The sequence below is a fragment of the Gadus macrocephalus genome, chromosome 8 (assembly GCF_031168955.1).
Source record: "Gadus macrocephalus chromosome 8, ASM3116895v1".
NCBI lineage: Eukaryota > Metazoa > Chordata > Actinopteri > Gadiformes > Gadidae > Gadus > Gadus macrocephalus.
In genome coordinates this window covers 10861344-10889189 of record NC_082389.1, presented here as the reverse complement: position 1 = coordinate 10889189, position 27846 = coordinate 10861344, and the positions used below count along the sequence as shown (strand labels likewise).

Below are 27846 nucleotides of genomic sequence, written 5' to 3'. Positions count from 1 at the left end.
CCAATCCACCGAACACCTAGCACTTAACTGTAGAACATGGTCCAGGAGGTCCAGCCTCTCTGAGTGGTGGAGGTCCAGCCTCTCTGAGTGGTGGAGGTCCAGCCTCTCTGAGTGGTGGAGGTCCAGCCCCTCTGAGTGGTGGAGGTCCAGCCTCTCTGAGTGGTGGAGGTCCAGCCTCTCTGAGTGGTGGAGGTCCAGCCTCTCTGAGTGTTGGAGGTCCAGCCTCTCTGAGTGGTGGAGGTCCAGCCTCTCTGAGTGGTGGAGCCTCTCTCTGTGTTTCTCCCTCTAGGGCCTCAGAGGAGCTCAGGGCTTCCCTGGTCTAGCTGGAGAGGTTGGAGCCAAAGGAGAGAAGGTAACCAACCATCCTTCAGTCGATCTGCCTTCATCCTCTACCCTCCATGTTCACTCCCTCCTCCACCTTCCATGTACACTCCCTACTCCACCCTCCATGTACACTCCCTCCTCCACCCTCCATGTTCACTCCCTCCTCCACCCTCCATGTGTCACTCCCTCCTCCACCCTCCATGTGTCACTCCCGCTCTCTCATCTCTGTTTCCAGGGAGACAGTGGTGTGGGGTTACCAGGGCAACCGGGCCTCCCCGGCCCTCCAGGACCACCAAGATCACGAAGCGTCCCTGTGAGTGCTCAGCTTAACCTAACTGAACCGTAACCTTTATTTGAGCTCAACTAAACATGAACCTAACCTTAACCTAGCCTCAGGTTAAGGGTATGCTAACCCTGAACTGAGCTGAACTGAGCTGACCCTTTGACCTGTGACCCTGTGACCTCTGACCTGTGTTCCAGTATGGAGCCGACGCCCTGGGATCTGGATCTGAGGACCAGGAGGTCTCGGAGCTGCTCAGGGTAGATTGACCTTACTGTCCTTACAGGAAGTCCATATAAAGACTGAGGATGTGGTCAGGAAGTCCATATAAAGAGTGAGGATGTGGACAGGAAGTCCATCTAAAGACTGATGATGTGGACTGGAATTCGATCTAGAGACTGATGATGTAGACAGGAATCTGTCTAAAGACTGATGATATGGACAGGAAGTCCATCTAATGATTGATGATGTGGACAGGAAGTCCATCTAAAGACTGTTGAAGTGGACAGGAAGTCTGCCTAGAGACTGATGATGTGGACAGGAAGTCCGTCTAAAGACTGTTGATGTGGAAAGGAAGTCTGTCTAGAGACTGATGATGTGGACAGGAAGTCCATCTAAAGACTGTTGATGTGGACAGGAAGTCCATTTAAAGACTGATGATGTAGACAGGAAGTCTGCCTAGAGACTGATGATGTGGACAGGAAGTCCGTCTAGAGTCTGATGATGTGGACAGGAAGTCCATTTAAAGACCGATGATTTACTATTTACTGTAATGTCCCTCAGGGCCCCCCCGGTCCGCCCGGTCCACCTGGACCCCCTGGACACGACCCCCTGAACCGCGGCGTCGCCCCGGGCCCTGGATCCCCTGGACCCCCTGGGGGGCGCGGCCAGGCAGGACTGCCAGGGACCCCAGTAAGAGACCTTTACACAGCTAGCTAACTCATGGAGCTATAGAGCTAACTAACTATAACTACATAACACATGAGGCTATATGAATAGTCCTAACTATAACTACCACTACTTTATAAACAGTCCTAACACATGAGGCTATATGATTAGTCTCAACTATAACTACTACTACTTTATAAACAGTCCTAACACATGAGGCTATATGAATAGTCCTAACTATAACTACTACTACTTTATCAATAGTCCTCGCACATGGAGCTATATGAATAGTCCTAACACATGAAGCTATATGACATCTGTATAAATGCTTTAGTGCTTTTGTCAGAACTGGTGTTAGCATCACATTGTGGTGCATAAAGGTACAGTATGTTGTCAGAACTGGTGTTAGCATCACATTGTGGTGCATAAAGGTACAGTATGTTGTCAGAACTGGTGTTAGCATCACATTGTGGTGCATAAAGGTACAGTATGTTGTCAGAACTGGTGTTAGCATCACATTGTGGTGCATAAAGGTACAGTATGTTGTCAGAACTGGTGTTAAAACGGCCGCTCCCTCGGTCTGCTGTCAGTGAGTGAAGTGGATGAGAGGAATGATGCTTCAATCTTCTCTGGTCTCTCTGATGAACATATTGTCTGTTGTCCATTTGTGTACTCTATTACTATACTCTACTGCTGTCATCTCTAGCTGTCTTCAGATGATCTTCATGTGTACATGTATGTCACCATGTGTTAATCATGTTTGTTCCATGTTACACTTGTCTGAGTGTGTCTTTAATAATCAAGTCATTTATCATCCATCCCTCATCTCTGTTGTTCTTTCCCTATTGATCCCTCCTCCTCCTCCTCCTCCTCCTCCTCCTCAGTGGTTCAGTGGTTCTGGTGATTCAGGTCTGAGTTCAGAGTTCATCTTAGGATTGGGTTCTGGTTCTGGTTCTGGTACTAGTTCTGGTTCTGGTGCTGATTCTGGTTCTGGTGCTGATTCTGGTTCTGGTTTGGATCCAGATCTGGGGTCCCGCTCTAGTCCTGCTCTTGGGTCCATCCTAGTGTGGGGGTCCGGACAGGTGTGTGAAACACCGTTAGCAGCCTGGGAGTGCGCCAGCATGCTAACAAGCTAACACGCTAACAGGCTGATATAGCTTTCACATTATAAACAGAGGTTCTTCACACAGAACATTTGTCTGTGGCAGCTGGTTGAATAACTAGCTGTACCGCTAGCTTAATGACTAGCGCAACTGTTAAGATAACGGCTAGCTGAATGACTAGCTGAATGGTTAAGATAAATGCTAGCTTAATGACTAGCTTTACCGTCAAAATAACTGCTAGCTGAGCCACTAACTGAACCAATAGCTGACCTGCTGTGCGACTAACTGAATCAATAGCTGACCTGCTGAAGTTTGTGCTTGAGGTCATGTTTCAGGTTGCATTTGCAAATGCGTTGTGTATGCCGTGTGTGTGTGCGGTTGTTTGTGTGTGTGTGCGTGAGTGTCTGTGTGTGTGTGTGTGTGTGTGTGTGTGTGTGTGTGTGTGTGTGTGTGTGTGTGTGTGTGTGTGTGTGTGTGTGTGTGTGTGTGTGTGTGTGTGTGTGTGTGTGTGTGTGTAAAAAAGTCTGTCTATGCGTAACTAGTCTGTCTGTCTGTAACCTGTCTGTCTGTAGGTATCTCTCTAACCTGCCTGTCTCTAACATGTCTGTCTGTAGGTATCAGTTACCTGCCTGTCTCTAATCTGTCTGTCTGTAACCTGTCTGCCTGTAACCTGTCTGTCTGTAGGTATCTCTAACCTGCCTGTCCCTAACCTGTCTGTCTGTAGGTATTTCTAACCTGTCTGTCTGTATGTTTGTCTTACCTGTTTGCTCTCACCTGTCTGTCTTCCAGGGCCTCCCAGGAAGAGATGGGGTAGCAGGTCTTCCTGCAGGTGTGGGAGAGAAGGTGAGACTGAGGCTTCATCATCCTCATCCTCATCATCATGTACAGTCTTCTATTGGATTTGTCATTATCTCCCCCCTTCCTCCTCCTGCCCTCCCTCCCTCTCCCTCCCTCCCCTCCCGCCTTCTCCCTCTCCCCCCCCCTCCCTCTCCCCCTCCCCTCCCTCTCTCCCTCCCTCCCTCCCTCCCTTCCTCCCTCCCTCCCCGCTCTCTCCCCCTCCCCTCCCTCCTTCTCCCTCCCCCCCCCCCCCCCCTCCCTCTCCCTCTCTCCCCCCCTCCCCACCTCCCCACCTCCCTCTCTCCCCCTCCTCCCTCCCGCCTCCCTCTCTCCCCCTCCCCCCTCCCTCCCTAGGGTGAGTCAGGACTCCCCGGGCCAGCAGGACCAAAGGTAGTTTGTGAGGATTTATCCATTTGTACTTGATGTTTATATCATGTATAAACAGTACATATACATATGCATACAGTATAAATACAGTATATAGCTACTGTTACTATATAAATCTGGGGTGCGGTACAGACGTGTGAACCCGAGGCCTTCCCCGTGTGTCCACCAGGGGGAGTGTGGAGCTGTGGGCGTGGCCGGCCCCCCCGGGGTCAGGGGCCCCCATGGACCCAGCGGCCCCGCCGGCCGCCCTGGACCCCCAGGACCCCCCGGAGGCCCAGGGAGCAGGTTCTTCTTGGAGGTGGAGATGGTTCCTCTAGACCAGAGTCCTTCAACAGGTTGAGCTCTGTGGGGTTTAAGGGTCTCAGAGTTAAATACACAAAGACACTGAAAAGATCATGGTTCTATTATGGACCTGTGGACTATAGCAGATAACATGTGTGTTTATATAGGGACTTAAGGTGTGTGTTTAAGGACAAAGTGTGTGTTTCATTAATGAGGACTAAGTGTGTGTATTTGTATTTTGAAGGACTTGGAAGGTTCTGGAAAGACGGACCTGCTCATCGGTGCTGGAGTCCGTGGTGCACAGGTCGGTAGAGCTGTGTTTGTGTTTGGGTGTGTCTGTTTGTGTGTGTGTGTGTGTGTGTGTGTGTGTGTGTGTGTGTGTGTGTGTGTGTGTGTGTGTGTGTGTGTGTGTAACATTTCTCTCTCCATCTCAACTCATCCCTCTTTTTTCCCAGGGTGCACCTGGGCCTCCCGGAGCTCAAGGAATAAAGGTATTATATGATATGATATAATGCATCTATCTTTAGATAATCTATATGTCCATCAATGTAGTTATTTATCCACTTCAGGTGATTCCCTGTTTGATCTGTTAGTCACATGGTGCCCAGGTGCATCATGGGAGGAAGGTAACACTAGTAACACAAGACAGGATTCCTAGCAGAGATCCTAGCCCTCGATTAATGTGGTATGCTGTATTACTATTGTTATGGTATCACTAGTATTTTATGTTTGCTGAGAGTACACTCTGGTATTTCATTGGCTGATAGAGCTGTCTGTCATCCTTACTGTAGGGTAAAGACGGAGTCCCCGGGACACCTGGGCTGTCAGTCAAGGTAGGTAGACTCTCCACTCTTTAAGGTGTCTCTCTGGTGTCTCTGTTGTGTCTGTTGTCTCACTGGTGTGTCTGGTGTCTCACTGGTGTCTCTGGTGTCTCACTGGTGTCTCTGTTGTCTCACTGGTGTGTCTGGTGTCTCACTGGTGTCTCTGGTGTCTCTGATGATCTCAGGGAGAGCGCGGGGATCCAGGAGCTGAGGGACAGGCCGGTCTGGCAGGGCTGCCAGGGGCCAGGGTGAGCACTAGTACAGTACTACTAACTAGTCTTAGAAGTAGAGTACTACTCAGTACTAGTATTAGTAGTAGTACTCAGTAGTAGTAGCGGTATTCAGTAGTAGTAGGAGTAGTACTTGGTAGTAGTAGTAGTAGTAGTAGTACTCAGTAGTAGTAGTACACAGTAGTAGTAGGAGTAGTACTTGGTCGTAGTAGTAGTACTCAGTAGTAGTAGTACACAGTAGTAGCACTACTAGTAGTAGTAGTAGTACTCAGTACTAGTAGTTACACTCAGTAGTAGTAGTAGTACTCAGTAGTAGTAATAGTAGTAGTACTCAGTAGTAGTAGTACTCAGAAGTAGTAGTTACACTCAGTAGTAGTAGTACTCAGTAGCAGTAGTACTCAGTAGTAGTAGTAGTACACAGTAGTAGTAGTAGTACTCAGTAGCAGTAGTACTCAGTAGTACTCAGTAGTAGTAGTACTCATTAGTAGTAGTAGCACTCAGTAGTAGTACTAGCACTCACTCCCTCTCTGTGCTCAGGGCTCTAAGGGGGAGAAGGGAGCCTCAGGACTGAAGGTAAGGAGCTCTCTGTTGCCGTCCTATAATAAGCCTGTTCAGACGTGTGATCAAACGCATTGACCTGGCTCTTTTCCCAGGGGGATCGTGGCGAGGGCGGGCTGAGTATTCAGGGGCCCCCCGGCCCCCCCGGGGCGCCAGGACCAATCATCAGCCTGCAGGAAGTACGTGTTTACATTTGATACAACCTATGACTGTGTGTTGTTATGAGGGTAAGAACCAACGACTGTGTGTTGTTATGAGGGTAAGAACCAACGACTGTGTGTTGTTATGAGGGTTAGAACCAACGACTGTGTGTTGTTATGAGGGTAAGAACCAACGACTGTGTGTTGTTATGAGGGTAAGAACCAACGACTGTGTGTTGTTATGAGGGTTAGAACCAACGACTGTGTGTTGTTATGAGGGTAAGAACCAACGACTGTGTGTTGTTATGAGGGTTAGAACCAACGACTGTGTGTTGTTATGAGGGTTAGAACCAACGACTGTGTGTTGTTATGAGGGTAAGAACCAACGACTGTGTGTTGTTATGAGGGTAAGAACCAACGACTGTGTGTTGTTATGAGGGTTAGAACCAACGACTGTGTGTTGTTATGAGGGTAAGAACCAACGACTGTGTGTTGTTATGAGGGTAAGAACCAACGACTGTGTGTTGTTATGAGGGTTAGAACCAACGACTGTGTGTTATGAGGGTAAGAACCAACGACTGTGTGTTGTTATGAGGGTTAGAACCAACGACTGTGTGTTGTTATGAGGGTTAGAACCAACGACTGTGTGTTGTTATGAGGGTAAGAACCAACGACTGTGTGTTGTTATGAGGGTAAGAACCAACGACTGTGTGTTGTTATGAGGGTAAGAACCAACGACTGTGTGTTGTTATGAGGGTAAGAACCAACGACTGTGTGTTGTTATGAGGGTTAGAACCAACGACTGTGTGTTGTTATGAGGGTTAGAACCAACGACTGTGTGTTGTTATGAGGGTAAGAACCAACGACTGTGTGTTGTTATGAGGGTAAGAACCAATGTGTGTTTTGTGGTTCTCAGCTCCTGAACGACACTGAGGGAGTGTTTAACTTCACCGAGATCAGAGGACCGCCCGGCCCAGTGGTGACACACACACACACACACACACACACACACACACACACACACACACACACACACACACACGCATACACGCACACACGCACACACGCACACACAGACACACTCACAGACACAGACGCACGCACACAAACACACACACATCGGCGAAGTGGCCGATCCTGGACCCGCATATTCTTGGGCAGTGTGGGCATGGGTAGTGGGGAGTGGCGATTATGGGTTTGGGTTGAACCTTTTTGGTGGAAGCAATCTCCTTTCTTCATCTGCTTGGTGTTCCTCTTCATCAATGGTGGCTTTAGATGAAAGGAGGCTGCCAAGGCATGGGAAGTGGTCCACAGTTTTCAACCTGGTGCTCTGTTTGGTGGTGGCTGATGAGTTTGAGTCTTTTTTAGGATGATGGCCAGACCAAGCTGTTTGTACGCTTTCGCGAAGGCAGTCAAAGTGCACTGTAGGTCCTCCTCTGAAAGGGCTACAATAGCATTATGGTCTGCATACTGCAGCTCTGTGATGGATACGGTGGTGGTACGACCTTGAGCCATGAATCGGTTGACGTTCAGAAGTCTGTCAGTCCTGTACATCGTTTTGACTCCCTGCGGCACCTGGTTCCCTGTGAGGTGGAGGATGGCTGCAATGAAGATGGAGAACAGCGATGGAGCAATGACACATACCTGCGTAACTCCTGTGTAGACCCGAAAGGGTTCTGTTTCTTCTCTAGAGCCAGTCGGTACAGTGGCAGACATGTTGTCATGCAGCAGCTGCAGCACTCGGATATATTTTTCTGGGCAGCCGATTTTTGCCAGGACCAGCCAGAGGGCCTGACGGTTGACAAGGCTCAAGTCAAAGGCTTTGTTGAGGTCTATAAAGGCCATACATAGAGGTTTATTATGTTCCTGGTACTTTTCTTGCAACTGCCGAGCAACAAAGATCTTATCCGTAGTGCCCCTGTTTGGGCGGAATCCACTCTGAGACTCAGGAAGGTTGCTTTCTGACAGGGGGGTGAGTCTATTGGCCAAAACCCGAGCTAACACCCTCCCTATGGTGGAAAGGAGGGAAACACCACAGTAATTCCCACAGTCCGCCTTGTCACCCTTCTTAAAGAGGGATATGACTAAAGCATCCTTCAGCTGTGCGGGGATCTCCTCTTTTTCCCATATTTTGAGGAGCAGGGAGTACACACACACACACAAGCACACACACACGCACACACACCCACACACACACACACACACACACACACACACACACACTATTTAGCAGCACCACAGTTGACACTTTGCTGTGTGTGTGTGTGTGTGTGTGTGTGTGTGTGTGTGTGTGTGTGTGTGTGTTGCAGGGTCCTGAAGGTTTGCCTGGCAGAGCAGGATTTCCTGTAAGAACCGTCCACCATACAGCTGTCAATCAAGCCCCTTCTAGTTGCTGAGTGACAGGAGACACACCCATTTGCATCTATGCATTTATAAGTATATATCTGTGTGGCATGTATGTCTTTTTATGTCATTTCCCTCTCAGGGGCCGCGGGGGCCTAAAGGGGACGGGGGCCCCTCTGGGGGCCTGGGGGCCGCAGGCCAAAAGGTGAGGAACACCGAACACAACATGAGTATAAATAACATATATATATATATATACATATATGTACATATATAAACACTTATAAGTTTATATCTATAGTAGTGTTTATATATGTATATATATATATACAGTATATATATATATATATATATATATATATATATATATATATATATTGTATATGTATATGTATATGTATATGTATGTATATATATATATATATATATATATACATAGTCGAGGGCGGTAACCTTCCGCGAGCCGGGCATATCAAACTGTTTATTGCCCTGCCTTGAGGTGATTATTCCGTTTATTCTACTTCGCGCCGGCAAACATAATAAAACAATTCAAATACTTTAATAATTAGCCTTTTTCTTATTCGTATTGCATGCTTATTAAATGTATACTCTGTTTAAGTTCATCTCCCTCGAAAAGTAGTTCCCTTTAGAACTACGGTGAATAACGTTAGCTCAGCTGTAGGTAACTCGTTTCTATAGCAACCATACAAGGCTGGATCTGATCACTAGTTTAAAAACGTAGTTGCTACATTCGTATCAAGTCAGCTTTAATGATGATCGATCAAACATGCACTCCTTGGTTTATTTTTACTATGGACCTCATGTTGGAAATGTATGTGATAGAAAACGATACAAGCGGCGTATTGATCTACTGTGCTCAGTCAGCAGCAAGTAGAACCGACCAGTCAGCGGGCAATATGACGGATTAATGCACCCCTCCCAGCCAATCAGAATCGAGCATTCTTAAATGAAGTAGAATAAATATATATAATACTATTGTATGCATATATATTTATAAGTATATATACATACAGTATTATATCCGTGTGGATATCCTTCCTCTCGGGCTCCAGGGAGATAAGGGGGAGCCTGGAGTGACCATCGCAGCAGACGGCTCCCTCCTGCTGGGGGCCAGAGGGCCGCAGGGGCCCCGGGGGGCCAAGGTGAGCACCACCACCTCATCACCACCACCTCACCACCACCTCACCACCACCTCACCACCACCACCTCATCACCACCACCTCACCACCACCTCATCACCACCACCTCATCACCACCACCTCACCACCACCACCTCATCACCACCACCTCACCACCACCTCACCACCTCACCACCACCTCACCACCACCTCATCACCACCTCATCACCACCTCATCACCACCACCTCACCACCACCTCATCACCACCACCTCACCACCACCTCATCACCACCACCTCATCACCACCACCTCACCACCACCTCACCACCACCTCACCACCACCTCATCACCACCACCTCATCACCACCACCTCATCACCACCACCTCACCACCACCTCATCACCACCACCTCATCACCACCACCTCACCACCACCACCTCATCACCACCACCTCACCACCACCACCTCATCACCACCACCTCACCACCACCACCTCATCACCACCACCTCATCACCACCACCTCACCACCACCTCATCACCACCACCTCATCACCACCACCTCACCACCACCTCACCACCACCTCACCACCACCACCTCACCACCACCACCTCATCACCACCACCTCACCACCACCTCATCACCACCACCTCACCACCACCTCACCACCACCACCTCATCACCACCACCTCATCACCACCACCTCATCACCACCACCTCACCACCACCACCTCACCACCACCTCACCACCACCACCTCACCACCACCTCACCACCACCATCTCATCACCACTACCTCATCACCATCTCATCACCACTACTTCATCACCATCTCATCACCACTACCTCATCACCACCTCATCACCATCATTTCATCACCACCACCTCATCACCACCTCATCACCACCACCTCATCACCACCACCTCATCACCACCACCTCATCACCACCACCTCATCACCACCACCTCATTACCATCACCTCAACACCTCATCACCACCACCTCATCACCATCACCTCATCACCACCACCGCATCATCACCACCTCATCACCACCACCTCATTACCATCACCTCAACACCTCATCACCATCACCCTATCACCTCATCAACACCACCTCATCCCCTCATCACCATCACCTCATAAACAAATCATTTCATGACCACCTCATAACCACATCACCTCATCACCATCACCTCATCACTATTAGTGAACAATGGGTTAGAGACCCTGACCAGTTTATAGTGTCTTAAGACTCCTTTTCCCATGATGCTCTCTGTTTCCAGGGAGACCGTGGCGTTCCAGGCCCTGCTGGCTTCATCGTGAGTTTAGAGATCACGCACACACACACACACACACACACATACACACATAGGCACACACATGCTCACGTTCACGCACACACACACACACACACACACACACACACACACACACACACACACACACACACACTCAGCGTGTGTTATTCACTTGTGACCCTCTGTTTGTTTTGTTTCAGGGGCCCATCGGTCCCCAGGGCCTCAAAGGAGAATACGGCTTCCCCGGGCGACCGGTGAGTGACAGCAGAGGATATAGAGGATATAGTATACTATATCCTCTCAATCTTCTCTATCCTCTTTAGCTTCTCTATCCTCTATACTATATCCTCTATACTATATCCCCTATACCATATCTACTTTATCCTCCACCTATATCCTATATATCATATATATCCTCTATAGGATATAGTATAAAGGTGTGTGTGTGTGTGTGTGTGTGTGTGTGTGTGTGTGTGTGTGTGTGTGTGTGTGTGTGTGTGGGTGTGTGTAGGGCCGTCCCGGGTCGTCTGGTAGGAAAGGCGACAAAGGAAACTCTTCAGGACCTCCAGTAAGAAATCAATACTATTAATTATACTATTCACTAATGTCAATATAATTAATCCTATGATCAATTATGTCAATCAATAAGGTAAATTATTCTCTCTCTCTCTCCCCCCAAGGGTCGTCCTGGCCCCCCTGGTCCACCGGGAAGAGTTCTGGTGCTGAACGGAGTGAGTGAGAAGGTTCTCGTTTGCTGTGACTGTAAGATAAGCTACCGCTAAAATACACTTATGCTAGGCAGGCTACCGCTAAGATACAGTAGTGCTACGCAGGCTATCCCAAAGATACACTAATGTAAGGCAGGCTACCGCTAAGATACACTAGATGATAATCAAAGCCACTGTCGATTTTCTCAATGGTGTGTCTGTGTGTGTGTGTGTGTGTGTGTGTGTGTGTGTGTGTGTGTGTGTGTGTGTGTGTGTGTGTGTGTGTGTGTGTGTGTGTGTGTGTGTGTGTGTGTGTGTGTGTGTGTGTGTGTGTGTGTGTGTACTAGCAGACAGGTGTTAGAGTAGCTGCAACAAAAGGAGAAAAAGGAGATGAAGGAAAACCTGGAGAGACAGGTACACTCACACATGTACGCACGCAAGCAAGCAGGCACGTACACACACACACACACACACACACACACACACACACACACACACACACACACACACACAAAAGAGGCCAATGATGTCATAATGATGATTCCTGTCCTCTTTCTCTGCAACAGAATCCCTGCTTACTGATACAGTGTTGGTGAGTCTCTCTCTCTCTCTCTCTCTCTCTCTCTCTCTCTCTCTCTCTCTCTATGCTGCTCTATTCAGTGTTGTTTCTCCCTCTCTCTCCCCAGGGTGCTGAGGGAGAGCTGGGCTACAGGGGGGTGAAGGGCGAGAAGGGCGACACCGGCTCCACGGGTCGGCCCGGAGCCCCGGGGCGCCCCGGGCTGGTGGTGAGTTCAAGTCAAACACGGCCAACCAGGACCAGGCCATGAACTGTACAGCGGTCTGTAAAGGTCTTGCTTTGAGGTGACTGAAAAGTACCGGTCTGTAAAGCAGCAGTCTGTTAAGCAGCGGTCTGTACAGCAGCGGTCTGTAAAGTAGCGGTCTGTATAGTAGCGTTCTGCAAAGCAGCGGTCTGTAAAGTATTGTTCTGTACAGCAGCGGTCTGTACAGCAGCGGTCTGTACAGCAGCGGTCTGTAAAGTAGCGGTCTGTATAGTAGCGTTCTGCAAAGCAGCGGTCTGTAAAGTATTGTTCTGTACGGCAGCGGTCTGTACAGCTGTGGTCTGCAAAGTTGTGACCTGTGAATTAGCGGTCTGCAAAGCAGCGGTCTGTAAAGTAGAGGTCTGTAAAGTGGCGGTCTGTAAAGGTCTGTAAAGCAGCAGTCTGTAAAGGTCTTCAAAGCAGCAGTCTGTAAGGGTCTGTAAAGGTCTATGAAGTAGCATTCTGTAAAGCAGCAGTCTGTAAAGGTCTGTAAAGCAGCAGTCCGTAAATTAGCAGTCAGTTGAGCATCTGTCTGTAAGGGTCTGTAAAGCAGCAATCTGTAATGGTCTTAAACGGTATGTAAAGTAGCGTTCTGTATAGGTCTGTAAAGCAGCAGTCTGTAAAGGTCTTTAAGCAGAAGTCTTTAAAGGTCTGTAAGGCAGCGGTCTGTAGGGTATGTAAAGTAGCGTTCTGTAAAGGTCTGTAAAGCAGCGGTCTGTAAAGTAGCAGTCTGTAAAGTTCTTAAAGGTACATCTCCCTCCAGGGTCCGAAGGGGGAGTGCACGGTGGGCCCTCCAGGACCGGCCGGAGAGCCAGGTCATCCCGGGAGTTCAAGGTCCGGACGGCCTGGCCCCAAGGGACCCCCCGGCCCCCCCGGCCCCCCGCCTGCTTACGGAGCAGGTAGCCTTCAATTCAATCCATGTCAAGCTTTATTGGCACAGTGACATGTCCACTGTGAACAGCAGTAAAATAAGAACATTAATCATCTATCAACACAACCTGACCAAATGTATGTTGTTATTGACAGCTGTCAACATCCCCGGACCCCCCGGACCCCCTGGATCCCCCGGGGCCAAAGACCTCTTCAGCCCAGTGAGTCACACTCACACACAAAAACACTCACAAACTCAAACTCGCACTCAAATATTAATGTTCTGTTTGTGTGTGTGTGTGTGTGTGTGTGTGTGTGTGTGTGTGTGTGTGTGTGTGTGTGTGTGTGTGTGTGTGTGTGTGTGTGTGTGTGTGTGTGTTTATGTGTGTGTGTACAGGTGAGGTCGTACCAGACGCTCCAGGCGCTGTCCCGGGAGGGGGAGGGGCTGAGGGAGGGCAGCCTGGCGCTGGTGTCGGAGAGCGGGGAGTTGTACCTGCGGACGCTGAGTGGCTGGCGGCCCCTGCTGGTACGGCTGAGTAGCTGCAGCTCATTAAGGTTAACGTTAATGAGCCTTTATGAGGGTCTGTCAACTGTCTTGTGTGTGTGTGTGTGTGTGTGTGTGTGTGTGTGTGTGTGTGTGTGTGTGTGTGTGTGTGTGTGTGTGTGTGTGTGTGTGTGTGTGTGTGTGTGTGTGTGTAGCTAGGCCAGTTGCTCCAGCTGCCCGCAGACAGCCCCTCCTCTCCTCTCAGCAGATCAGCAGCACGAAGAGCGAGGACACACACTCCTAGCCAGGTACACACACACACACACACACACACACACACACACACACACACACACACACACACAAACACACACAGAGGCAGGTACACACATACATACATTCATACACACACACACACACACACACACACACACACACACACACACACACACACACACACACACACACACACACAGCCATGTACACACACGCACACAGAAAATATGTAATGATGACAATTCAATTCAAAGAACTTTATTCTTCCGTTAGGAGCTTCACATGTGGAGGAGCAGCAGGGTGTGTCCATACCCAATAATACATACAATAAACACACACACACACACACACACACACACACACACACACACACACACACACACACACACACACACACACACACACACACACACCATCAGCTCACACTAGACATATGGCAGATAAATAATCTTTGCTAAGCCTAGTGAATGGATAGTACCTCCATAGTGGAGGCACAATACATAATAGTTATAAAAGAGTCTGGGTGTTAAAAAAGAGTGGAGACGGTCCAAATTATTATGGATGCCAGGACAAAGCTTGACAGGGCTCTATTTGTCTTTAATGTAGGGGCTCTGTATCTGTGGCCTGAGGGTAAGAGGCAATACTGGCTGTGTAGAGCATGTGTGATGTCCAAGGTGATTTGTGCTGCTTTTTGCTTGGTCCTTTTGTTACTGATGAGTGATTCCTGCTGTTGTCCAATTATTTTGCTGCTCAATTTAGCTGATTACTGTTTAGTGGGTTCCTATGGATGTTGGACAGTGCTCCAAACCAGGAAGTGATGTTAAAGGTTATTATGGATTCAATGAAACATCGGTAGAATGCTATCAGAACGGATTGGTGGCCCTGGAGTTTGCGAAGGAAAAAGAGACGCTGCTGGCACTTTGAGTGGATTTTTTCAGTATTTGTTTTGAAGTTGAGTTTGTGGTTGATTATTGTCCTAAGCTATCTATATGTGTCAACCCTCTGTATCAGCGGGTTGTCAGATTGGGAAAGGTGGAGGGGGCCTTACGGAACTCTATCATTAGTTATTTTGTTTTGGTGATGTTGAGATCAAGGCAATTCTGCCTGCAGTCTGAAAAAGTGGCCAACTCAGACTGTAACTGATCTTATGCGTTGGTGGAGTCCATGATGACAGTGTCGTCAGAATACTGGATGTATGTAATGTCTGGGTTTATGCTTCTGCAGTTGTTGGTGTAGAGTGTGTAAAGAACTGGTGAGATGACCGAGCCCTGTGGAGCACCTCTGAAAATCCTTCTGAATGTGCTGAGGCAGCCGTTAACTCTCTCGCTGGTGTCTGCTTGTCAGAAATGAGAGCACCCAGCTCCCGATTTACATGGCCCGGCATCCTAGTAGTGAGCTCCTCCATTAGCTTCTCCAGCTGCTGTGTGTAGTCCAATTTCTCAAACCTGCAGTAGAACTGGTTATGGTTCTCTGCCATGTCAATGCAGTCTTTTGCCCCGGTGGTGGGTAGAGTTGAGTTGTCATTGGGGAGACCAGCTAGGGTTTTGACACCTTACCAGGCATCTCTTGGCTTACCCTTCAGAAAGAGTTTCTCAACCCTCTCCTTGCATTCCCTCTTCGTTGCTTTAAATTGTTTGTTGAGTTTGGACTCAATTTTATTTCCGGAGAGGATTGAAATTTTATTTTCATTCAGGGTTGACTTCAAGGCTTTTGTAATCCAAGGCTTGTTGTTAGGAAAAGCCTTAACAGTCTTAGTAGGGACAACCATCGCCTCAAAGAAAGTTATGGTAGTGGTAGAGTCGTCAGTTACCACATCAGTAGCCTCCTCTAGGCTGTTGCCCTGCGTTAGCACCTCCCACTCAGTGCACTCGAAGCAGGCCTGAAGAGTCTCAATTGCAGCAGTATCCTACTTTTTCACCTGCTTCTTTATAACACCCTCCATTTACAGCTTTGTGCGATAAGCAGGGATAAGATGGACAACGTTATGGTCCGCAGTACTGAGGGGAGGTTTTTGACATGCCAGTTTCAGTTTTGTGGACACACGCTGCTATGGCCTCATATGCGCGTGTGACGTTGCCTGAGGGAGGGAAGTAAACAAGCAATAAGGACAACTGACTAAACTCACAGGGTAAATATTTGGGTCTTAATTAAATGGCAAGCATCTCCAAGTCAGGTGTGCAGCAGGAGTCCTTCAACATCAGTTCTGCTCCATTCCCCGATTTATATTGACACACAGACCGCCCCATGCCTTTTCAGGCTACTCAGTGCCCTGGTCCAGTCTAAGCGGACTTCCGATTCCGTCCATAGAGAGTCTGCGATGTTATTATCCAACCAGGTTTCAGTGAGACAGATCAGGTTCGCCTGACATACGCCCATTGGCAAGTACTGAGCGGACATTGGCAAGTACGATGGACAGGAGCGGTGGGCCTTTTGGTGTGCCAGTCTTTACAGCCTCTGCCTTACTCCTCCTCCTTAACCCCGCTTCCTTCTCGAAGTATCCCGCTCGCGATCGTGGTGGGGGCTATATCCTGTCTATCCCGTGTTCCGTAGTAGCAGCAGATCATCTTGGGAGTACTGCAGAATTCCAATTGCGAGCCTCCCAAAAGCAGCGAGTGATCCGGCCATCCAAAGTAGCAGCAGCAACAATAGTAGACACTTCCTCATCTTGAAGTAGAATTTTATAAAGTTCAGGGACGCTGGAAGCTCTTTGATCAAACCAGTAATCTAAATAGGTATACAACGTACCATTCAATCACTTCAGCCAACTAGACACGGGAATAAAACTTAGACAAACAAACAAAACACACGACAGGACGCACGAGAGACGCTCTCCACCTGCGTCATTACAGCCCCACAAAAATGCTTTACGACATGTCATGTCATACCATGTCGCGTGTGTGTGTGTGTGTGTGTGTGTGTGTGTGTGTGTGTGTGTGTGTGTGTGTGTGTGTGTGTGTGTGTGTGTGTGTGTGTGTGTGTGTGTGTGTGTGTGTGTGTGTGTGTGTGTGATAGGAGCTGCAGGAGTCCAGTAGAGGGTACCAGCCCAGCTACAACCTGCTTCCCCAGACCGTCTCTGCAGTACCTGGGGTACACACAGACACACACACACACACACACACACACACACACACACACACACAAACACACTAACACACACACACACACACACACCAATCAGTTCATGAAGGTGAATCCCAATACTATCCATTTACTGTTCTGATTCTCCTCCTCCTCCCCCCCTCCCCTTCCTCCCCCCTCCTCATCCTCCCCCCTCCTTCCCTCCCACCTCCTCCATCTCCTCCTCCCTCTCCCATCCCCCTCCTCATCCTGCTTCCCCTCCTCCTCCTCCTCCTCCTTCTCCACCTCCTCCTTCCCTCCCCTCCAGCTCCGCCTGGTGGCTCTGAACTCCCCCCTGCGGGGCGACATGCGGGGGATACGGGGGGCCGATTTCCAGTGCTACCAGCAGGCGCGAGCGGGGGGGCTGACCTCCACCTACCGGGCCTTCCTATCCTCCCACCTCCAGGACCTAGCAACAATCGTCAGGAGGAACGACCGCCACAGCATGCCCGTCGTCAACCTCCATGTAGGCCCAGGATACCAGATTAGACTGGATTAGACCAGACTAGACTAGATGATACCAGATTAGACTAGACTAGATGATTCCAGATTAGACTAGATGATACCAGATTAGACTAGACTAAATGATTCCAGATTAGACTGGATGATACCAGATTGGACCGGATTTGACGATTCCAGATTAGACTAGATTATACCAGATTAGACCGGATCAGACTAGTTTAGATGATACCAGATTAGACTTGATGAAACCGATTACACCGGATTAGACTAGACTAGACGATACTAGACTAGACTAGATGATACCAGATTAGACCATATTAGACTTGATTTGACCAAATGAGACAGATTAGACCGGATTAGACTAGACTAGACTATACTAGAATAGACTAGAGGATACCAGATTATACTTGATTATACTAAATCATTCTAGACTTCATGATACTAGCTTTCTATATTATACTATGATACTAGATAAAACTACATTATACCAGACTAGATTATACTAGAGTAGACTAGACTAGATTATACTATTTTATGCCGGATTATACTAGATTAAACTAGATTATACTACATTAGAGAATACTAGATTATGCTAGAATATACTAGACGAGACTAGATGATACCAGATTATCCTATATTATACTAGATCATATTATACTAGATGATAATCGATTGTACCCGATTATTCTAGACTAGATGATACTAGATTAAAATACATTATGCTAGACTAGATGATACTAGACTAGACTGGACTAGATGATAATAGATTTTACTCGATTAGATTAGATTATAATAGATTATACTCGATCATTCTAGACTACATTATACTAGATTATTCTAGACTAGATTCAACTACATTGTACGAGACTAGATGATAATAGACTAGACTAGATGATACTAGATTATACTAAATCATTCTAGACTAGATGATACTAGATTGTACTAGATCATTCTAGACTAGATTATACTAGATTACACTAGATTTAACGACATTATACTAGACCAGTCGATTATACTCAATGAGATTATATTAGATTATACTACACTTGATTACGTTTTTACTAGATGAGCTATATACTAGATAAAATAAATGATTTAATTGTTGAGATTATACTAGATTTAATAATATGACATTATACTATATTATACTAGATTTGATTATACTATATGCAGTTAAACTAGATTATAATATTAGATTATACTTTATTTACTCCCATTTCCTCTCCTCTCTCCTCTCCTGTCCTCTCCTCTCTGCTCTCTGCTCTCTGCTCTCTGCTCTCTCCTCTCCTCTCCTCTCCTCTCCTCTCCTCTCCTCTCCTCTCCTCTCCTCTCCTCTGTGCTCTCTGCTCTCTGCTCTCTCCTCTCCTCTCCTCTCCTCTGCTCTCTGCTCTCTGCTCTCTGCTCTCTGCTCTCTTCCTCTTCTCTCATCTCCTGTCTCCTCTCCTCTCAGGGGGAGGTTCTGTTCAGCAGCTGGGCGTCAATCTTCTCAGGGAATGGGGGCGTGTTTAACCCTGCCACGCCCCTCTACTCCTTTGACGGCCGTGACGTCCTGACCGATCCGGCATGGTGAGTCTGATGCTCTCCCTCCTCCTCCTCTCCTCTCTCCTCCTCTCAACCTCTCCTCTCTTTCATTCGCTTCTTCTTTTTGGCCGACTGATTCTGACCATATTCTGCTCTCTCTCTCTCTCTCTCTCTCTCTCTCTCTCTCTCTCTCTCTCTCTCTCTCTCTCTCTCTCTCTCTCTCTCTCTCTCTCTCTCTCTCTCTCTCTCTCTCTCTCTCTCTCTCTCTCTCTCTCTCTCTCTCTCTCTCTCTCTCTCTCTCTCTCTCTCTCTCTCTCTCTCTCTCTCTCTCTCTCTCTCTCTCTCCAGGCCAGAGAAGCAGGTGTGGCATGGTTCGAGTGTGGTGGGCGTGCGAGCCACGACTAGCTACTGTGAGGCGTGGCGGGCGGGCGACCGGGAGGTCACAGGCTACGCCTCCCTTCTCCAGACGGGCCGCCTGATTGGTCAGCACAGCCGCTCCTGCTCCACCCCTCTGGTGGTCCTCTGCATCGAGAACACCTATGTAGCAAACGCACCCCCACCCAGCAGGGCCTGAGGGGCGTGGCTACTACCACAGGGCATGTTTAGTACGGGGGTGGGGTTAGGGACAGATGTTACTGAGGGGGCGGGGCCAGGGTAGAAAACCAGTAACTGCCAGAGGGTGATCGGAGGAGGTCATGGGGGAGTCAGGAGGGACTAGGGGGGGTGGGGGAGGTCATGGGGGGTGGAGGAGGGGCTAGGGGGTTTCATATGTTAGATGAAACTAGTTTTTATTTGACTTCCTCTCATTTTGTATTACACGTGTAAAATTACTTTGATCAAAACTGAGTTCCTCTTCACATTCCTACAAGATATGATTGATTGTTATTGATACCTTATTGATACCCCAATCCTAGAGTTGTTTCTATTTGATCAATTCTGCCCCACATTTCATTCGTTGTGGATGTAGTATTTTTGTAGCTGATGTTTAGGGTATTTGTATGCTATTATTTTTGCGTATTATTGCTCTCTGTGTGATTTGAGTTGTTTTAGGGAGTCCGTGTCAACAATCACCAGTTTACATTTTCTCCCTTGATATAAGGTCTTAAGGTAATTAAAGATGATGAAGTGTCCCTCTTCAGAATCCACCACATCACGTTATGGTGGAATACTGAAGATGGTCCCAGCATACTGGACACAGCTTTGTGTGCATTATTAAATACTTTTCAGTATTATTAAACACTGTGCAGCGTTATTCAATGCTGTGCAGTATTAATCAATACTATTCAGTATTTTGAAATACTATTCAGTATTATTAAAAACTTTGCAGTATTATTAAATACTATTCAGTATTATTAAATCCTGTGCAGTATTATTAAATACTATTCAGTATTATTAAACACAATTTAGCGTCTCTTAAAACGTTTCAGGATTATTTAATGCTTTTGAATATTATCAAATTCTTTCCAGCATTTTTAAATACTTAAATCAACAAAATTCTTCTCTTAATTTATGTTTTAGGTGCACAGAATCTGAACAGATAGACATATTTTTTCACTATGAATTCTGAAGTGTTGAGTTTTCTATTTATGCAAGTTTTGATTCTAGTTATGATCCTATTTGTTCTGAGGTCAGGAGAAGCTGAGATGTTGAAGAGGAGAACAAACTTATATTCACTGACTCTGAATTAAAGTCTGATTTCATTTTCTAAACCAGGTCTCTCCTTTATTGGGTCTTCACAGTGTATCTGTGGATGCCTTTTGTCGTGGTTCAGTGTTATTCTTTTGACCTTTAGGTATTCCTTTAAAGGGACACTGTGTAATAATTGTAGTTTGCATTCAAACGAATAGTGCTCTCAGCGCCTCGCTTTTTCAAATGTGCGTTGCTACCTGGTTGCAACTACGGTAGGCAGTATGTGCCAAGAAGCTATGACAACATGTCATCCAATACTATCTTATCGAGTTTTATTTCGGGTGATGAGCCACGTTATTTCAAACAAACTTCAAACTGCATTGAATCATTAGTTTAATTAGTCTGATCATGCATGAGTAATTAATCCTAGAGCAAGGTAGTGAATTATGTTGCCATGTTCATAAAGTGTTTAATTGGTAATATTGCTATGTCATAGTCTAGCCTATAGCATCAGTTAACAACTTGACACACAATGATTTTTTTTTGTTTTGTTGATATAGCAGCATATATGCTGCTATATCCACCAACGAGGCTGTTTAGGCTTTTAACTGTAAGTGTTCTACCATTATGCTGCCTATGTAAATGTGTGTGAAATACACAACAAAGCAATGAGAAAGGCTTGTAATTTAGACAGTAACATTGACTTATCTGTTGAGAAGAAAGCAGGGAACTTCATCGCCCCCCCACGAAAAACATAAAAAGAAAGCACAGACATGAGAAAAAAGAGACAAATACATTCCAGTGGGTGAAGAAGAACAATTCTGAGACAATGATAAAATACTATTTAGTGAAACATTGAAAAACTCAAAAATTTGCCATGAGTTCCTGCAATTTGAGTGTTTTTTGAAGAGTGTTCCAGGCAGAGGGAGCATGAAGCCCCTCTTCCCAAACCCAGTATGAGTTCTGGGGACTGAGGTGGATAGAAAGTCCAGAGAGCGCAAACTGTATGATGAATTTGATATAAAAGTGAGGTAGGTGCAGAGATATGAAGGGAGTAGTCCAGTAATTGCTTTGTAAATGAAGGTTTACCGGTGAAGAAGCCTGCGAGCTGACAAAGACAGCCAGCCTACTTTAGAGTACAGGGTGCAAATGGGTGAGTGATTTACAGCCGGTAATGAATCCTAAAGCACAATGATATGTAGCATCCAGCATATGCAGTGAAGTAGAGCAGGCATTCTTGTATAGTACATCACCATAGTCTAATAATGGAATAAAAGTAGCAGCAAAGCCTTTTTTTAGAAACAAATGAAAAACGGGATTTATGGATGAAATAAAAGGGGGGGGGGCTATTTTGAGTGCAATATTTATTCAAAATGTCAAAGTATAACACTTTGAATAAGAATAATAAGTCAACGTTAGATCAAACTAATAGTGCATATATTTCAGCTTTTTTTAGACTTTCTGTTCAGGATTATTATTATTTATTTTTTTCAGACTCGGGGGGCCAGCGGGGTGGCCAACCTCTGACCAGGGGGGGCCTGGCCCCCATGTGGCTGCACCCCCGAGAACACGTCATGAGCTTGAGAAGGGCGGCGGCTGGGTGAGGGGGTGAGTGAGGACCTTCAGACAGAAGACCTCCTCTGGGACTGATGACCTCTGAGACTTAAGACCTGTGGGACTGAAGACCTCCTCTGGGACTGAAGACCCCCCTGTCGCAGGACCAGCAGATCCACCAGGTGAGCAGCAGAGTCCACAGGTACCTGGACCAGTACTAGAGTTAACAGAGCCTAGAACACCCAGTCTCCCTGAGGCCATGAGGACAACAGACCAGGAACACACCAGACTCTTTATTCACTCAGTCATCAGGTAAGAACGACTCTTTATTCACTCAGTCATCAGGTAAGAACCAGACCCTTTATTCACTCAGTCATCAGGTAAGAACCAGACCCTTTATTCACCCAGTCATCAGGTAAGAATCACTCTTTATTCACTCCTTCATCAGGTAAGAACCAGACCCTTGATTCACTCATTCATCAGGTAAGAACCTGATTCTTGATTCACTCATTCACCAGGTAAGAACCTGACCCTTTATTCACTCAGACATCAGGTAAGAACCAGACCCTTTATTCACTCAGACATCAGGTAAGAACCAGACCCTTTCACTCAGTCATCAGGTAAGAACCAGACTTTTTATTCAGTCAGTCATCCAGGTAGAGGAGCGCCGCCGCCGCCGCAAGGAGGGCCATCACCGTCGCCATGGCAGCACCTAGGAGACACACACAGGTGGAGACAGGTGAGACAGGTGAGACTGGTCGGTTGAGACAGGTGAGTCTGGTCAGGTGAGTCTGGTCAGGTGAGTCTGGTCAGGTGAGTCAGGTGAGTCTGGTCAGATGAGTCTGGTCAGGTGAGTCAGGTGAGTCTGGTCAGGTGAGTCAGGTGAGTCTGGTCAGGTGAGACTGGTCGGGTGAGACAGGTGAGTCTGGTCAGGTGAGACTGGTCAGGTGAGACTGGTCGGGTGAGACAGGTGAGTCTGGTCAGGTGAGAAAGTGAAGACAGGTAAGACCGGTCAGGTAAGACTGCTCAAGTGAGACAGGTGAGTCAGGTGAGTCTGGTCAGGTGAGCCAGGTGAGAGGTGTTTACCAATGTAGCTCCTCCCCTGTGGCTTCAGGGGCGGGACCACGGCCGCCTGTAGCTCTGACCTCTGAACGCCCTCTGATGGAGACAGTGAGGAGGGGTCATGTACATGATATATGATCGCTTATACAAGGTACATGATATAACATATTATGATATAACATTATATGTATTACATATATATATATATATTACATCATATATTATATATCATATATTTTATATATTAAATGATATTATATTATATATTTTATATTGTATATATAGCATTAGATATATTAATATTACATTATATATTTTATGGTGTGATGAAGAAACCCACCGGTTGGTGCTGGTTGTGTCTCCACGGTGACCGCCTCCTCTTCCTGTGTGTGGTCCAGGTCTTCCTGTCTTACCTCCAGGTCGAGGATCTCCTTCAGACGGTCCAGAACCTCAAGCGGCCCCTCATCACTGAACCGGTAGTCACACACACCCACACCCAGCCCCCGCAGGGGGCACATCACCCGCGTGGGGAGAGAGAGCCTGTCTGAGAGAGAGAGAGAGACTGTCTGTGTGTGTGTGTGTGTGTGTGTGTGTGTGTGTGTGTGTGTGTGTGTGTGTGTGTGTGTGTGTGTGTGTGTGTGTGTGTGTGTGTGTGTGTGTGTGTGTGTGTGTGTGTGTGTTTTTACCTCTCTCCTGGGTCTCCATCAGCTCCTCCAAGACCATGTTGAGCCTCAGGGCCACGGTGGAGAGCAGGTCCCTCTTCAGGGCCTAACACACACACACACACACACACACACACACACACACACACACACACACACACACACACACACACACACACACACACACACACACACACACACTGAGTCCTCAGGACCACCTGCTGACAGACTACTAATCCTACCCCGTCAGACAGACAGGCAGGTAGTGACAGACAGGCAGGTAGTGACAGACAGACAGGTAGTGACAGACGGACAGGTACCTTCTCTGCCAGCCTGGCGGTGGGCTTGTTGCCATGGAGGTAGGCTCTAGTGTGGACCGCCCCTCTCAGCACGACCCTCCCCCCAGAGGCCCCCACCTGGGGGACCTGCTCACCTGGACACACCTGGACCACACCAACTGCGTTAGATTTTTGTGTGCGTGCGTGCATGCGTGCATGCGTGCGTGCGTGCGTGCGTGCGTGCGTGCGTGCGCGTGCGTGCGTGCGCGTGTGTGCGTGTGTGTTCTAACCGGTGTGGTCAGTATCTGGGCTTGGAGGGATTGCTTCACATTCCGCTTCTGAAACACAACATAAAAAATATTACACAACAGACACAATATATAACACTATGGAGGTGGTGTTATTTAGGGTGGTGTAGGTGGTGTTATTTAGGGTGGTGGTGGTGTTAGGGTAGTGGTTATGGTGCTGGTGTTATGGTGCTGTAGGTGGTGTTGTAGGTGGTGCTGTAGGTGGTGCTGGTGTTATGGTGCTGTAGGTGGTGCTGGTGTTATGGTGCTGTAGGTGGTGCTGTATGTGGTGCTGTAGGTGGTGCTGTAGGTGGTGCTGTAGGTGGTGCTGTATGTGGTGCTGTAGGTGGTGCTGTATGTGGTGCTGTAGGTGGTGCTGTATGTGGTGCTGTAGGTGGTGCTGTATGTGGTGCTGTAGGTGGTGCTGTAGGTGGTGCTATAGGTGGTGCTGTAGGTAGCTTACCGTCGGTCCTGTGAGTTCTGTGTCCTCTGAGATCTTTCTCCCATCCAGCAGAAATGTTCCTCTCTCTATCTGCTGGGCCCACAGCTTCAGTCCCTCCTGAACACACCACGATGTACAACAACACACCGTAACACACCATGATGTACAACAACACACCGTAACACACTGTGATGTACAACAACACAACACACCATACCGTAACACACCATGATGTACAACAACACAACACACCATGATGTACAACAACACACCGTAACACACTGTGATGTACAACAACACAACACACCACGATGTACAACAACACACCGTAACACACTGTGATGTACAACAACACACCCTAACACACCGTGATGTACAACAACACACCGTAACACACTGTGATGTACAACAACACAACACACCATACCGTAACACACCATGATGTACAACAACACAACACACCATGCCGTAACACACCTTGATGTCCAACAACACAACAGAACATACAGTAACACACTATGATATACCAAAACACAACACAACATACCGTTACACACCATGAACCACAACATTAGGTGTGTCTCTACCTGCAGACTGGTCTCCAGGTCTCCCGGTCGGGCCCCTCGGGGGGGCAGTGAGACGGGTATTTCCACTTCCACACAGCTCCACACCATTGGCCAGGAGCCACACACCCCTGATTGATACCTCCAATCAGCTGGCTTGGCTGTGCTCTGAAACAGCCAATCACAGTGCCTGATACATTGATTTAAATGTTACATTATATATGGATGTGTCATTTTACATTGTTGCATCAGTACACATTTAAACAACTGTTGTTCACAAATAACAATTTAATAACATAGAGACAGAGGACAGACGGATCACCTTGGGGTCTCTCACGTCGAAGGTTCTACAGAAGGTTCTGATCAGGTATGTTAAGGAACATTGCAGACATTAAATACATCAGCTATACACTATCCACAGATATAGTGACCTATCACTTAGACCTGATATCCAGGTAACACTCTAGGAGGTAGAGGATACTTCCTGGTGGTGGAGTTGACGTGCAGGGTGACTCGCTCGCTGATGTCATCATCCCCACTCAGCCACAGCAAGTCCCTGGAGATGGACTTCTGCACCGCAAACACCAGCTAGACACACACACATTTATTATGTCATTATGTATTGTGTGGGTGTTTGCGTGTGCGTGCGGCTGTGTGTGTGTCTGACCTGTCTGAGTGTGATGAGTGTGTCTTTGGCTTCAGCATCGCTGATGTAGAAAACTCCCAGTACAGACAGCCCCCCTGGCAACATCCGGGACACCTAGCAACACACGGCACTGTCACATGGCGACAAGCATCCTGGACACCTAGCAACACACGGTACTGTCACATAGCAACAAGCATCCTGGACACCTAGCAACACACGGTACTGTCACATAGCAACAAGCATCCTGGACAAATAGCAACACACGGTACTGTCACATGGCGACAAGCATCCTTGACACCTAGCAACACACGGGACTGTCACATGGCAACAAGCATCCTGGACAAATAGCAACACACGTACTGTCACATAGCGACAAGCATCCTGGACACCTAGCAACACACGGGACTGTCACATAGCAACAAGCATCCTGGACTCCTAGCAACACATGGCACTCTCACATAGCAACAAGCATCCTGGACACCTAGCAACACACGCCACTGTCACATAGCAACCTGCAACCCCACATAGCAACCAGCCCCATGTTCACCTAGCAACCCAATGACATCTGACCCCTACTTGACCTTCCGGCCCCCCGGGGCCACAGGGCGCGGGCTCACCTGGCGGGCGTGCTCGTTGATCCACTCCATGTCCAGTGTGTCCCGAGGGCTGGGGGTCAGGGGACACACCTCTCTCTGGGGGGTGCGCGTCGCCATAACAACAAAGTCCCTCTGGGCAGAGCTCTGAAATCCATTAAGATGCCAAGATGAAGACTAGCATGTACTATAATGTGTCAATAGTGAGGTTGTTAAACCTTATTGTAACTAGCCTAGTACAATAGACTATTATTAGTTGTATTTTGGACTATTATTGTATGGACTATTATAGTATTCATTATAGACTTAATGCATGCATCATAGACTAGGGTTATTGTCTGTATTAGACTATCATAGACTATCAACCTTTTAATCATTGTCTGAATGACTAAAAGGTTGAAGGAGCTGTCACTCAGAGCTCCAGAACAGGGAGGAGAGGACCAGTCCGAGGAGCAGGCCGGTCAGAGGAGTGGAGGAGCAGAGGGAGGAGCAGAGGAAGGAGAGGTACCTGTCCGAGGAGAAGGCCGGTCAAAGGACTGGAGGAGCAGAGGGAGGAGAGGTATCGCTCCACCGCCTCCTCCACCATGTAGCCGCGACCCATCAGGCTGCTGCTGGCAGTGATACACACAGCTCAATACAATGCTACACAATACTACACAATACACAAAGATCACTACAATACTACATAATACACACAGCTCAATACAATACAACACAATACTACACAAGACACTACAGCTCAGTAAAATACAGCACAATACTATACACCACAATACACACAGCTCAATACAATACAACGAAACACACCACACCACAGCACCACACAACACAACACAGAACAGTTCATTACAACGCAATGTTCTCCCAAAGGAAAATTATTGAAATAGTTAGAAGTGGGAGGACAGGGGAGCAGAGAGACGAAGTAAGAGACAAAGTTGACATCTAAAGACCACTCATTGATCTGTCTCCTTTAGCGGGTTATCAGGTTCATAAACACCGCGCACACCAGGCAGACGCTTAATAACTGAAGGTGAGATGTTCATTCATGTTTTAATACAGGGGCTCACCTTAATGTTCACAGCTGCTATAAGCTACGTTGACAGAGCGACTAAACTACCTCTCCCAAAATGCGCTGCGCCTCGAAATCGAGATGAACTACATCTCCCGAGATTCATTGTGTTCTGACGTACTTCCGTTACACTTTTCTGCTAGCGCACGTCGGCTAGCTGGTGTCTATCGGATCT

The 27846-nt window shown here is 47.5% G+C and overlaps 2 protein-coding genes and 1 long non-coding RNA gene across 9 annotated transcripts in view; 2 read left to right on the top strand and 1 right to left on the bottom strand.

Annotated features, from left to right (window-relative positions):
- col15a1b (collagen, type XV, alpha 1b) overlaps nucleotides 1–20595 on the top strand; it is a 35914-nt gene extending 15319 nt beyond the window's left edge. For 3 of the 6 annotated variants that reach the window (XM_060058837.1, XM_060058833.1, XM_060058831.1), the window contains 32 exons: nucleotides 290–352; nucleotides 560–637; nucleotides 805–864; nucleotides 1388–1516; nucleotides 3385–3438; nucleotides 3787–3822; nucleotides 3989–4117; nucleotides 4346–4405; nucleotides 4557–4592; nucleotides 4893–4934; nucleotides 5108–5170; nucleotides 5690–5725; nucleotides 5806–5889; nucleotides 6767–6829; nucleotides 8160–8195; nucleotides 8336–8398; nucleotides 9267–9356; nucleotides 10617–10652; nucleotides 10832–10885; nucleotides 11143–11199; nucleotides 11312–11362; nucleotides 11686–11752; nucleotides 11905–11930; nucleotides 12025–12123; nucleotides 12920–13055; nucleotides 13183–13247; nucleotides 13424–13552; nucleotides 13726–13818; nucleotides 16799–16873; nucleotides 17172–17369; nucleotides 18816–18931; nucleotides 19235–20595. In XM_060058837.1, the coding sequence (XP_059914820.1) occupies nucleotides 290–352; nucleotides 560–637; nucleotides 805–864; nucleotides 1388–1516; nucleotides 3385–3438; nucleotides 3787–3822; nucleotides 3989–4117; nucleotides 4346–4405; nucleotides 4557–4592; nucleotides 4893–4934; nucleotides 5108–5170; nucleotides 5690–5725; nucleotides 5806–5889; nucleotides 6767–6829; nucleotides 8160–8195; nucleotides 8336–8398; nucleotides 9267–9356; nucleotides 10617–10652; nucleotides 10832–10885; nucleotides 11143–11199; nucleotides 11312–11362; nucleotides 11686–11752; nucleotides 11905–11930; nucleotides 12025–12123; nucleotides 12920–13055; nucleotides 13183–13247; nucleotides 13424–13552; nucleotides 13726–13818; nucleotides 16799–16873; nucleotides 17172–17369; nucleotides 18816–18931; nucleotides 19235–19460 (2550 nt within the window). In that variant the 3' untranslated portion in view covers nucleotides 19461–20595. Of the gene's footprint in view, nucleotides 1–289; nucleotides 353–559; nucleotides 638–804; nucleotides 865–1387; nucleotides 1517–3384; nucleotides 3439–3786; nucleotides 3823–3988; nucleotides 4118–4345; nucleotides 4406–4556; nucleotides 4593–4892; nucleotides 4935–5107; nucleotides 5171–5689; nucleotides 5726–5805; nucleotides 5890–6766; nucleotides 6830–8159; nucleotides 8196–8335; nucleotides 8399–9266; nucleotides 9357–10616; nucleotides 10653–10831; nucleotides 10886–11142; nucleotides 11200–11311; nucleotides 11363–11685; nucleotides 11753–11904; nucleotides 11931–11998; nucleotides 12124–12919; nucleotides 13056–13182; nucleotides 13248–13423; nucleotides 13553–13725; nucleotides 13819–16798; nucleotides 16874–17171; nucleotides 17370–18815; nucleotides 18932–19234 lie in introns of all 6 variants that reach the window. The other 3 variants (XM_060058834.1, XM_060058835.1, XM_060058832.1) reach the window with 3 other exon arrangements.
- Nucleotides 20596–22271: 1676 nt separating this feature from the next.
- LOC132463000 (uncharacterized) lies at nucleotides 22272–22675 on the top strand. Its single transcript, XR_009526955.1, has 2 exons — nucleotides 22272–22414; nucleotides 22450–22675. It is a non-coding gene; the product is annotated as an uncharacterized LOC132463000 (long non-coding RNA).
- Nucleotides 22585–27810, bottom strand: odr4 (odr-4 GPCR localization factor homolog). Of its 2 annotated transcripts, none has more exons than XM_060058838.1 (14): nucleotides 27670–27810; nucleotides 27111–27210; nucleotides 26627–26749; nucleotides 26031–26123; nucleotides 25845–25951; nucleotides 25686–25722; nucleotides 25388–25531; nucleotides 24822–24917; nucleotides 24362–24409; nucleotides 24114–24236; nucleotides 23818–23899; nucleotides 23472–23675; nucleotides 23156–23227; nucleotides 22585–22781 (listed from the first exon to the last, which is right to left on the bottom strand). In XM_060058838.1, the coding sequence occupies exons 2-14, from the start codon at nucleotides 27201–27203 to the stop codon at nucleotides 22714–22716; spliced, it is 1290 nt and encodes a 429-aa protein (XP_059914821.1). In that variant the 5' UTR covers nucleotides 27204–27210; nucleotides 27670–27810; the 3' UTR covers nucleotides 22585–22713. The 2 variants fall into 2 exon arrangements, with proteins under 2 accessions (XP_059914821.1, XP_059914822.1); XM_060058839.1 differs by having other exon boundaries at nucleotides 27111–27213; nucleotides 27670–27803.
- Nucleotides 27811–27846: the final 36 nt, after the last annotated feature.